Source organism: Heteronotia binoei, chromosome 11 (assembly GCF_032191835.1).
Source record: "Heteronotia binoei isolate CCM8104 ecotype False Entrance Well chromosome 11, APGP_CSIRO_Hbin_v1, whole genome shotgun sequence".
In the NCBI taxonomy this organism is placed as follows: domain Eukaryota; kingdom Metazoa; phylum Chordata; class Lepidosauria; order Squamata; family Gekkonidae; genus Heteronotia; species Heteronotia binoei.
This window is the reverse complement of record NC_083233.1, coordinates 74720902-74733725: the sequence shown is the minus strand read 5'-3', so window position 1 is coordinate 74733725 and position 12824 is coordinate 74720902. Positions and strand designations below refer to the sequence as shown.

Below are 12824 nucleotides of genomic sequence, written 5' to 3'. Positions count from 1 at the left end.
CTATGCCATGACAATTGCATTAATCCATCTTAAGAAAGGCAAGGTTCTGAACCCCAAGAATCACCTGTAAATGAAGCTCCCGCTGCAACTCTGCAAGAGTCACTGCTCTGGCAAGCAACTGCTTCCAACCAGCTTCTTCTAGGATGAGTAATTCTGCAGCACCTCTGTGGCTTGGCTGCGACTGGATCACCCATCCAGTGCAGAGGCACAGCACAATCAACCGCCTTTCAAGGAGGTTGCCTGTTGAGTCTCTGAATGAATGGCTATTCAGGACCCAACCTACAGATCACACTACAGGGCCAACTCTATAGGTGGAAGAAAGTCTGTTCATTTTACTGGGGTTTGAGAATGTGCTCCTCCCCTCAACTACAAGGCCTCCAGCAGGCACTCTTGTGATTGTCTTCAAGACAGACAGAAGACCACAGCAACTGCCAAAGATCCAAAAAGTGCAACTGCTTCTTTCTCAACTGTTCTTCGACGAGTCTCAGAAACCCTGACATGTGGGATTACACAGAAACTGAAGTCTTTTCAAAGGCTGTTATAAAGATAGAAATCCTCAGGCACTGAGAGGAGGAGGGGAAGAAGAAGACTGCAGATTTATACCCCGCCTTTCTCTCTGAAACAGAGACTCAGAGCCGTTTACAATCTCCTATATCTTCCTCCCCCACAACAGACACCCTGTGAGGTGGGTGGGGCTGAGAGGGCTCTCACAGCAGCTGCCCTTTCAAGGACAACTCCTGCGAGAGCTATGGCTGATCCAATCAGCTGCAAGTGGAGGAGTGGGGAATCAAACCCAGTTCTCCCAGATAAGAGTCCACACACTTAACCACTACACCAAACTGCCTCAGGTTGACAACTGGTCTGTCAGATGGTCAAAAGAAGGCAGCTGTGTTTTCAGGCCTCCTGAGCGATGTTCAACTCAGCTCAAATGCAGAAACGTAACAAAATCCACGAGAACGGCTAGCATGTTATCAGGGCTTACATTTTGGGTTCCTTTTCCAGGCAGCAAGTACAGCATCCCGGTTATCGGCATTCTCAGACACCAGAGCTTTCAGGAGGAATTCTGTCCTCGGTTGGAGTCTGCAATGATTCCGAACAGAGACGTGCAGACATTAGGGCAGGAACGTAAAGCCAAGCAGATGCTCTCAAGTTCTGAAGCAAATCAGAATCCCCAAGGCAGCCCACAGAACCCAGCGAGTTGAAGAGGTCAGTGTCGGGTGAGAATCTGGGAGACCCAGCTTCAAATCCCTGCTCTGCCTTAGAAAGGCGAGACAGATGTGAAATAGGAAAGTAAACCCTCCAACTCTGGAGGAGTGGCACTATGTACCCTGAGCCTCTCTTCCAATGGAACACACATTTTTACTTTATTTACATCCAGGGCTTTTTTTGTAGGAGCTCCTTTGCATATTAGGCCACACCCCCTCAATGTAGCCAATCCTCCTGGAGCTTACAGTCGGCCCTGTAAGAAGAGCCCTGTAAACTCTCTGAGAATTGGCTACATTAAAATGGCATAAACTATATGACTGGCTACAAGTGAAATGAATTGAACACAATACAGCTATAGGTAAACACTGCAAAATAAGATTAATGGGTAGAAGTAAGGAGGTACCATTATAAACCCATACATCAAGTTGTTTAGTTGCAATCACCTTCATCCTGTGAACAAACATGAACATATGAAGCTGCCTTATACTGAATCAGATCCTCGGTCCATCAAAGTCAGTCTTGTCTACTCAAACTGGCAGCAGCTCTCCAGGGTCTCAAGCTGAGGTTTTTCATGCCTACTTGCCTGGACCCTTTTAGTTGGAGATGCCGGGGATTGAACCTGGGACCTTCTGCTTACCAAGCAGATGCTCCGTCAAAGTCAGTCTTGTCTACTCAGACTGGCAGCAGCTCTCCAGGATCTCAAGCCGAGGTTTTCCACACCTACTTGCCTGGACCCTTTTTAGTTGGAAATGCCGGGGATTGAACCTGGGACCTTCTGCTTACCCAGCAGATGCTCTACCACTGAGCCACCATCCCTCTCCTTAGGCCTATGAACATATGAAGCTGCCTTCTACTGAATCAGACCCTCGGTCCGTCAAAGTCAGTCTTGTCTACTCAGACTGGCAGCGGCTCTCCAGGGTCTCAAGCTGAGGTTTTTCACACCTACTTGCCTGGACTCTTTTTAGTTGGAGATTGAACCTGGGACCTTCTGTTTTAAATATGTACGTTTGAACTTATATTTGTTATAATATGTTGCCCATTTGGTTTGAATTTTCAATTTGTTTGTGCGTCATCATCAATAAAATCAGAAATATTAATTTGAAAAAGAACTGGCTACATCAGAGGGGTGTGGCCTAACATGCAAATGAGTTCCTGCTACCAAAAAAAAGCCCTGTTTACATCCCGCCTCTCTCCCTCAAGGGGGACCCCAAAGCGTCTTACATTCCCCTCCTCTTTGTTTTATCCTCTCAACAGCCCTGTGAGGTAGGTTACATTGAAAGCGTGTGACCGGCCCAAGGTCGCCCAGAGAGCTTCCACAGCAGAGAAGGGATTCAAGCCTAAACCAATACTTCAACCGTGACACCACCGCTGCCAGAGCAGAGGCTGCCATTGTCACTCCCACAGGGACTTTGCGGGTTGGCTCCCTCACTTGCTCATGTTAAGAAAACAAGCAACCCCTCCCCTCAGGCTGTCAACAACTCACTTGGACAACAACTCACAAGGACGTTCCTGACTTGGTTAGCCCAGGTTAGCCAAGCCCAATTGTGTCAGTTCTCGGAAGTTAAGCCAAGTACTTGGATGTGAGACCTTGGAATACCAAGAGTGGGAGGCAGAGGCAGGCAATAGCAAGCCACCTCTGAAATGTCCAAGTCCCACTAGGGGTTGCCAGAAGTCAACCATGACTTCTAGATACTCAGGCACATGTGCACACACGCACAAATGCTCACAAAAATAATACCCCCCCTTCCCAACTCACTTGGCCCATGTTTTCAGCATTATGACAGGATTAGACAGCAGGCAGTGAGTGAAGGACAGCAACTTTTTGAAGACCTAGAAGGAGACACATATGTATGTTTTAAAAAGAAGTGATATCCAAGGAACGGCTTCCAACATTGTTACAAGGCAGGATTAAGTAGGAAAGGCCTGTCCACTTTGCCAAACTTTGGGCGGTGACCAAAGGACTTTTTTGGTGGTGGCCCCCTTGCTGTTGATAGATCCCTCCCCTTGAGATTTCCCCTGCATTCACATGACTGTCCTTTTAAGTGCTGGGGCAGAGCTTTGCCCAGGTGTTTAAATGAGGGGCCTTCAAATCTTTTAAAAAATGTTCTATGACCTGCATCTAGCCCGAGGATGATTTTATAGATATTCCTACATCTGCTCAAAGCTTTATGCTGTTTTTATGCCCTGGTTTGTTTTTCGTATTGACAACTTATGTTGTTTCCATGGTATTTCCCCCACCCCCTCAAGCCACCCTAAGCAGGTCTCTGGGGAGGAGATGTGCACATTTCCTCAAGAAATACAACAGGTGGAGAAACACAGACACACCTTTCCTTCCAGGAGGAACCTGGCAAAGTATTTGTAGCGCTCAATGCCTTCAGGATAATCCACCTCCACAGCAGGGAGCTGCCACCCTATTCGATCTGTGGAGAGAGAGTGGGGTGTTATGGGTATGTGCAGGGGTGGAATTCTAGCAGGAGCTCCTTTGCATATTAGGCCACACACCCCTGATGTTGCCAATCCTCCAAGAGCTTCCAAAAAAGAGCCTGGGTATGTTTCAGGGCAGGTTTTCCTAGCTGGCCTGGCCTGTTGTTCTGTCCTCAAACACTCTGTTCCATCTCCTCCAAAGAAGGGACCAGCCTTGCCAAACTGGGCATGAGCAAGTCTTGCTCGAGAGCTTCAAGCACATTTTACAGATGGGAGCGGCAAGCCTATAGCCACAGGGAGGCCTATGGGGGCACGGCCCCCTGACTTTCAGGCAGAGCCCCTGACTCCTGGGGGGGGGCCCTTTGGGGCGCAGCCTGCTTTTTTCTTTTTCTTTTTGCCATGGCTGAGCCAGTGAAGCGTCATCAGCGGCAGCCGAAGCCAGGAGAATTGAGCAGGGCACAGCACGCTGCAGTAGCAGCAAAAGCAGCAGGCAGAGAGGATGGAGGCGGAGGAAGCCAAGTGGAATGGGCCCTGGACAGATGGAGCTGCTGACTGCAAAGTGCTAGGATGGGGGAAGAGGGAGGTGGAAGAAAACCCTCCCTTAGGGCTGCCAGCTTTCATTGGGCTGGCGGGGGGAACCTCCCCCTGCATCGCTGGCATGATGACATCACCCGGAAGTGATGTCATCAAAATGGCGGCACGCACGTGGGGCCATTCTAGGTGTTTCTGGGCAAACTCTATGGTTTTCCTGGACACGCTAGCCATTTGGGAAGTGAAACTCTATGGTACAATAGGTACCATTTTGATGACGTCATTGCACCAGTGACGCAGGGGGAGAGTCCCCCCACCAGCCCAATGTGGGCTGGCATGTTGGGAACTTCCCAGGCGGGGGATTCCCAAAGCGCGCACGCGAAAGTCCCCCACCAGGGCTTTAAGAGGATCTGGCAACCCTACCCTCCCTGCTTGTACACAAGGCACAGTCCCTTCTTGACTCCAAAGTTTTAGGGTTGGCTGCCTCGACTTGGCCACATTCAGAGCCTTCAGCTTTTGCCCCTATGCCAGAAATCTTTGGAGAAGTGGCAAGCCTTGCAGAAGATGGGAGGGACAGTGACTCAGTGGTAGAGCATCTGCTTGGGAAGCAGAAGGTCCCAGGTTCAATCCCCGGCATCTCCAAAAAAGGGTCCAGGCAAATAGGTGTGAAAAACCTCAGCTTGAGACCCTGGAGAGCCGCTGCCAGTCTGAGAAGACAATACTGACTTTGATGGACCAAGGGTCTGATTCAGTATAAGGCAGCTTCATATGTTCATATGTTCTTCATATGTTCATATGTAAAGGCTGCCCTGAGACTTGGAAAGGAAAGGAAAGGAAAGGAAAGGAAAGGAAAGGAAAGGAAAGGAAAGGAAAGGAAAGGAAAGGAAAGGAAAGGAAAGGAAAGGAAAGGAAAGGAAAGGAAAGGAAAGGTCAGGTCCCCTGTGTGAGCACCAGTCGTTTCCGACTCTGGGGTGACATTGCTTTTACAACATTTTCACGGCAGACTTTTTATGGGGTGGTTTGCCATTGCCTTCCCCAGTCTTTTACACTCTGCCCCCAGCAAGCTGGGGACTCATTTTACTGACCTCGGAAGGATGGAAGGCTGAGTCAACCATGGGCCGGCTACCTGAATCCAGTTCAGACCACAGTACTGCTGCTTTACCACTCTGTGCCACGAGACTTTTTAAACAGCCCCCCAACTTTTAAAATCCTGGCTACAGCCCTCGGGAGTGGGCAAATGACAGCTCAAAAAGTTTAACTGGAAGCCACAGTGGGATCTGTACGTCCAACACAGATCATTAGGGTGACTCAGGGGTCCCAAACGTGATGCTTGTAGGCGCCATGATACTCGCCGACTCCCTTTCTGATGCCCACAAAGTGTTTTTTGAAAGCAGGCATGGCCGTGTGGGGCTTTTGCCCAATAAGAGGTCTGATTGCCCACTGGAGAACTGATTGGCCATGTAGATTTAAAAAAAAAACGCTGCTTTGCAACAGCTGCCACCCCAGCACAAGGATCTTCTTCACTGCGTGCCTGAAGGTACACTGTGGCAGCCATTTTGTGGCTCGCTCGGCTCTGCCTTCTGCGGTAGCCATTTTGTGCCTCTGCCTACCATATGCCAGCATTCCGACTGTGGCTCTGGGCTAGAAAAGGTTGGCGACTTGGGAGACTTTCGGCAGCATTCAAAAAACAATCCCTGGCAAAACGTTCGCTCCCCCCTGAGAAAGAAACACAACCCCACAGAACTCACAGAAGGCGCTGGGCCTGTGGCATTTGACACTGCCCGTTTCTGGACAGTAAGAGGGGGGCGGATGTTCCAGCGGCTTTTCAAAGTGGCAGTACAGAGGCAAGAGAAGGGGAATCCATTCTGGCTCGACTGCCGAAACACCTGCAGATCAGAAAGAAGGAGCAAAAGACAGGTGGTAAAAAAAAAAAAAATCCAGCTTTTCTACAGTCTGGCCCTTGGAAGCACGGAACGGCAAGTTTTGAAGTACAAAATGTTCTCTGCCGCAGCATAAGAATAGGGTTATTTGCCCTTGATGATAAAAAAAGAAGAAAATCTATTCTCTTTTCATTTAAGTATTCCCTTTCGTTTGGCTTGGGATGGAGCAAGGCATTATTCTTAGCTTAAGAGTCAAAAGTTCTAGCCCAATTATCGGTTAATTTATCCTTGATAAGATATTTATTTATATATGTATTTATTGATTGATTGGCGAACTGGACATTAGCGTAAATGCTAAATAAGATATACACAAGCTGGAACGGGTCCAGAGGACGGCGACGAAGATGGGTGAAGGGTCTGGAGACCAAGTCCTATGAAGAAAGGTTGAAGGAGCTGGGGATGTTTAGCCTGGAGAGGAGGCGGCTGAGAGGTGATATGATCACCATCTTCAAGTCCTGACCGTTAGAGTGATTCCTCAGTGGAACAGGCTTCCTCGGGAGGTGGTGGGCTCTCCTTCCTTGGAGGTTTTTAAACAGAGGCTAGATGGCCATCTGACAGCAATGAAAATCCTGTGAATTTAGGGGGAAGTGTTTGTGAGTTTCCTGCATTGTGCAGGGGGTTGGACTAGATGACCCTAGAGGTACCTTCCAACTCTATGATTCTAAGATGTTCTACAAAGTTATATATACCATAGTACTGTACGCACAGTGGAATTTTGTTGGGTGTGCAATTAATCTACTTGATACTACATCCAACAAAGTTCTGTACAACTTGGAATTTTTAAAATAAGCTTATCATATGTTAAAAAAGGGAACCTGGGCAACATTACCTTCACTGCTGATGTACTTGTGTTCCCCCTAAGTCGAGTTAGTGTGACCTATCTCACAGTTGTTTAGCCTCTGGCTCACCCATTTTTGTCTTAGCTCAGGAAAAAAAATGGCACCAGAGCAAACTAACTGATGCAGCAGCTCACAGCTTTAATGCCAGTAGCTCACCAAGTAGAATTTTTGCTCCCAAGACTCCACAACTTAGAGGGAGGATTGCTTGCGTGTGCTGCAAAGGATTCTGGATGTCTTCTGAGATGCTGGGATGGAGGGGGGGGGGGGGTAGAAACTTTGGCCATGTTTACTCAGGGAAGGGCATCTGCTTGGTGTGCAGTGGTAAAGCTCAGTGGTAAAGCATCTGCTTGGTGTGCAGAAGGTCCCAGGGTTCAATCCCTGGTGTCTCCAATTAAAAAGAACCAGGCAGTAGGTGATGTGAAAGATTTCAGCAGAAGACCTTGGAGAGCTGCTGCCAGTCCGAGTGGACAATAACGATCCTGATGGGTCAAAGATCTGATTCAGGAGAAGGCAGCTTCATGTGACCCATATCAACCAAGGACCTCCTAAGAAAAACAGGGCCTTGTTTGCAGGCCCTTTTTTTGTAGCACGAACTCTTTTGCATATTAGGCCACATCCCCCTGAGGTAGCCAATCCCCCAAGAGCTTACAGGGCTCTTATTCCAGGGCCTACGGTAAGTTCCAGGAGGATTGGCTACATCAGGGGGTGAGGCCTAATAGGCAAAGGAGCTCCTGCTGCAGAAAAAGCCCTTATCTGTAACTTATGATCTTCGAGTGGTCATCTGTGCAGTCACACACTGTGCCTGCGCTGTAGCTCTCGGCAGTGAGAGCTACAGCAGAGGCACAGTACCCAGTGTGTGTGGCCTGCATGCGGACTGCAAAGATCTACCTGACTGCAACACACATTCCAGAGAACAACAGGGTACAGCATGAGCTTCTGAAAAAACTCCCGTGTCCCCTTCTCCTGCGCTGCGGGTGAGCCAGTCACCTGTACGTACTGAACAGAGTAACACCAACGTTACTGCAAACAGCTGTGCCAGACACAATTAGCTTTCACTGACTTTTTTGGGAGCAGGAACTCCTTTGAATATTAGGTCACGCCCCCCTGGTGTAGCCAGTCCTCCAAAAGCTTACAGGGCTGTTCATACAGGGCCTACTGTAAGCCCTTGGAGGACTGGCTCCATCAGGGAGGTGTGGCCTAATATGCAAAGGAGTTCCTGCTACAGAAAAAGCCCTGCTGACTCTTGAGAAAGGAAGCCCGGAAAGGAGCAGGCGGTTACCTTTCATGTACATTTTTGTGGTCTCGACGATTTCCTGATAGACCACGAACTCCGGCAGCTGTCTGAAGAGGACGGAGTTTGGGTGGATGAAGACTGGATCGTCCAGAAGGGGAGTCTGCAGGGAGGGGGGGAAAGGTTGAGCCAGGCAAGATGTGCAGGCAGAAGGCCACTAACCATCACCACTATCGCAGGTGTTCAAGCTTTAAAAAGGTTAAGTCCCGGCTGCGTGTGCGTGCGTTTTGCAGCTTCCTCTCCTCCACACTGCTGTGCTAACTCATACGAATCTGGAAATAGGTCAAGAGGTGTAAAATTGCTGACCCGGTCCAAGATCCCCCAAGTTTGCAGCTCTTTATAACCCCTGTGCAGATGGGTTTTCTGCTCAAGGAAAAACCTCTCAGATAGCAACACCAGGACATTCCAGCTGTTAGTGTGCCGTTAAAAAAAAAAAGGTAAAGGTAGGTAGTCCCCTGTGCAAGCACTGAGTTGTTACTGACTCACAGGGTGATGTCACATTATGACATTTTCTTGGCAGACTTTTTATAGGGTGGTTTGCCATTGCCTTCTCCAGTCATCTACACTCCGCCCCCCCCCCCCCCCAGCAAGCTGGGTACTCATTTTACCGACCTCGGAGGGACGGAAGGCTGAGTCAACCTCAAGCTGGCTACCTTCCGGGATCGTACTCAGGTCGTGAGCAGAGCTTGGACTGCAGTATTGCAGCTTTACCATTCTGCGCCACGGGGCTGCTCTAGTGTGCCCTCACATCAGTGCAAACAAGTCCAGGCTCTTGTCAGTCCCCAGCCCCACCCACAGAGGGGGCTTCTGCTGCATCTCTGCATGATTCACAGCTCTAGTAATCAGCCTCTTCCAGGATGGCTAATACTCCCGCATCACATGCAGCTGTGTCATTGAAGAAGATGATATTGGATTTATATCCCGCCCTCCACTCTGAAGAGTCTCAGAGCGGCTCACAATCTCCTTTACCTTCCTCCCCCACAACAGACACCCTGTGAGGTGGGTGGGGCTGAGAGGGCTCTCACAGCAGCTGCCCTTTCAAGGACAACCTCTGCCAGAGCTATGGCTGACCCAAGGCCATCCCAGCAGGTGCAAGTGGAGGAGTGGGGAATCAAACCCGGTTCTCCCATTGGACTGATGCAGAGGCCCAAACAAACCTTACCTGGCTGTAGAAGTCTCATTATCTGCTTTCTGTGGTCTCTCTGTAAGAGCTGTTGCCCTGGATCCACCGTCTTCAAATCAAGAAATGTGCCCAGATCGGCAACTCACACAGAGATGCAACTCTTCTATAAGCAGGTTTCCCAAGCTTTTTCACATTTTCAAAAAAAGCCTTTTGGGATCTCGGCTGTCTTAAGCTGGCATAGTACTGCCATAGCAGGAGGCTACAGATAATTTAAGGAAACAGACAAGGGAGTAACCGAACTAACGGGATGCTGCCTCCATGATCTACCTTGTAACCGTTTTTCGCCTTCTCATTGAGGAGCTCCTCTGCTTGGATCCTTCGGGCAACGTGGTCTCCCAACCCCGCCAAGACTATCTGCCGCAAGTAGGTCACCTGGGTCTCCGTCGGGGGCTTCATTTTGGGGTCAACGAAGAGGTTGGCGTCGGAGCAGACAGAGTTCACTTGAAGCACCAGAAGAAAGCACAAGAAACAGAGAGGGTCTCAGAAGGGTGGAGAGAGCAAGAGCGGATTAAGAAGGCCCAGGCGATTGCTATAAAACGTGTGACTTGCTACAACACAGAAAACCAAAATCGGGGTGGCCCAATCTGTGGAAAGAAGCCATTCACGGTGAGGTTGCCAGCTCCAGGCTGGAAGATACCTGGAGATTTTGGGGGTGGAGCCAGGGGAAGGAGGAGTGGGATTTCAATGGGGTATGATGTCACAAAGCCCACCTTCCAAAGAGGCCATTTTCTCAAAGTGAACTGATCTCTGTCACCTGGAAACCAGCTGTAATAATGGGAGATCTCCAGCCACCACCTGGAGGCTGGCAACCCTAATAAACAGTTGGGGAAACTGCTCTTCAAGACATTCTAAAGTTCCTCAAGAAATGGTTGGGGCCGACCTTTCTAATGGCTGCTTTGGTCACCACTAGGTAAACCTTGTTAATACAGCTATCGGGTGCTTGACATGATCCCCAGAATTCCTTTCTTTCTCTTGCCAAACATATATTCTAACTTTCCTCTCCCTTTGGCAGGTGGCAGAAAGTAATACTTAGGATTTGGGTTCACAGAGAGAGAGAGAGAGAGAGAGAAACAGAGAGAGAGACTGACTGACTTTTAACAAGTACGATGGGCAGAAAAAGAAGATGAAAAGAAGATTCCTTGGCATGAGGGACTGCAACACTGGTTACGTTGTACATGTGAAGCTGCTTTCTACTGACTCAGACCCTTGGTCCATCAACGTCAGTACTGTCCACTCAGCCTGGTAGGTTAGGACTGCCAATCCCCGGATGAAGGCAGGGGATCCCCCAGTTTGATGACTCTTCCCCTGCCTTTAGGGTCATCAGAAAGTGGGGGGGGGGAATGTCTGCTGGGCACTCCATCATTCCCTATGGAGACCGATTCCCATAGAGTATAATGGAGAATAGATCTGCAGGGCTCTGGGTGTGTGTTTGCAGCATAGCATTTGGTACCTCTCCTCAAAACACCCTCCACGTTTCAAAAAGATTGGACCAGGAGGCCCAATTCTGAGAGTCCCCCAAAAAGGTGCCCCTATCCATCATTATTTCCAATGGAGAGAAGAAGGCATCTAAAAGGTGTGCGGTCCCTTTAAAGTTGATGGCCAGAACTCCCTTTCGAGCTCAATCGTGCTTGTCACACCCTTGCTCCTGGCTCCACCCCCAAAGTCTCCTGGTTCCACCCCAAAGTCCCCAGGTATTTCTTGAATTGGATTGGCAACACTACTTCAGGTGCAGGTGTTCCACGTCACCTATCACCGGTGTTCTCTCTAAACTGAGGTAGTGTGAGCCAGCTCACAGCTTTTTAGCCTCCAGTCCGCACGTTTTTGCCTTAGCTCAGGAAAAATGCCCCACAGCAAACTAATTCATGCATTCGCTCACAACTTTAATGCCACTTGCTCACAAGGTAGAAGTTGCGCTCACAAGACTCCACTGCCTTTCACCTGAGCTTTTGAAACTGGAGATGCCAGGGATTGAACCTGGGATCTTCCGCATGCCAAGTGGATGCTCTCCCACAGAGCCACAGCTCTACCCAAAAGTAGAGGGCCGTGAATGGTCCCCCAGGGGGCCTTACCTGCTGTCGTGAGCTGTCCCCGCAAACGCCTGATTTCTACCATGGCTTTGTAGCGCAGGCCGTTCGCACTGCAGAAGTTGGGCGTGCATCCGACATACTCACAGGCACCCGTGGCTCCTGCCAGAGAAGGTCACAACATGCAAGGTCAGGAATGCAACAAAAGAACGTGAATCTCAGCAAGGGTTCTAACTCGAGAACTTCTCTGCTCTTAGCTGCCAACTGTCAGGTCCTTTGCTAACTGTTGTCATCCGAATGCGTTACACTCATGGTAGAGAACTCACTGAAAATGTCGAGACAGTGTGCGACTGCAGTAAAAAAAGGCCAAGCTATGCTGGGAATTATTAAGAAGGGAACTGAAAACAAATCAGCCAGTATCATAATGCCTCTGTATAAATCGATGATGTGGCCACATTTGGAGTACTGCGTACAATTCTGGTCACCGCACCTCTAAAAAGATATTATAGCATTGGAAAAAGTGCAGAAAAGGGCAACCAGAATGATTAAAGGTTTGGAACACTTTCCCTATGAAGAAAGGTTAAAACACTTGGGGCTCTTTAAACGTCGACTGCAGGGTGACATGATAGAGGTTTACAAGATTACACATGGGATGGAGAAAGTAGAGAAGTACTTTTCTCCCTTTCTCACAATACAAGAACTCGTGGACACTCAATGAAATTGCTGAGCAGTCAGGTTAGAACAGATCAAAGGAAGTCCTTCTTCCCCCAAAGGGTGATTAACACATGGAATTCACTGCCACAGGAGGTGGTGGTAGCTACAAGCATAGACAGCTTCAAGAGGGGATTGGATAAGCCTATGGAGCAGAGGTCCATCAGTGGCTATTAGCCACAAGGTATGGATGGAACTCCCTGTCTGGGGCAAGTGATGTTCTGTATTCTTGGTGCTTGGGAGGGGCAACAGTGTGAGGACTTCTAGTGTCCTGGCCCCACTGGTGGACCTAGTGGGTGTTTTTTTTTTTGGCCACTGTGTGACACAGAGTGTTGGACTGGAAAGGCTACTGGCCTGATCCAGCATGGCGTCTCTTATGTTCTTACGTAGCTCATAAAAAATATACGGACTCTTACTTTCCCCACTCAAGGAACAAAGTTTTTTTCCCCCTAAATGAGGAAAGAGAGGCTTTCATCTGAACAACGTACCTAGCATTACCATGAGGTCTCCCAATTTCTGAGAGGGTCCCTGGCCGGCCCAGGTCCGCTGCATCTGTACCACCCGTGCCCTTTTCCCCTTGAGCATCTCCTGTTCTGCTTCGCTCACGGCAGGTCTGTAGCAAAGATCACACAAAACCCAGAGTAATTTGGGATCTGCTTTTGCCACCTTAGCGGC

The 12824-nt window shown here is 49.2% G+C and overlaps 1 protein-coding gene across 1 annotated transcript in view; it reads right to left on the bottom strand.

The window, feature by feature from the left end:
- DHX37 (DEAH-box helicase 37) overlaps positions 1-12824 on the bottom strand; it is a 47057-nt gene that overhangs the window by 1756 nt on the left and 32477 nt on the right. The window contains exons 19-26 of the mRNA XM_060249006.1: positions 12638-12762; positions 11484-11600; positions 9682-9854; positions 8220-8334; positions 5910-6047; positions 3532-3626; positions 2963-3036; positions 983-1080 (exon numbers count right to left, since the gene is read on the bottom strand). Of these exons, the coding sequence (XP_060104989.1) occupies positions 983-1080; positions 2963-3036; positions 3532-3626; positions 5910-6047; positions 8220-8334; positions 9682-9854; positions 11484-11600; positions 12638-12762 (935 nt within the window). The remainder of the gene's footprint in view (positions 1-982; positions 1081-2962; positions 3037-3531; positions 3627-5909; positions 6048-8219; positions 8335-9681; positions 9855-11483; positions 11601-12637; positions 12763-12824) is intronic.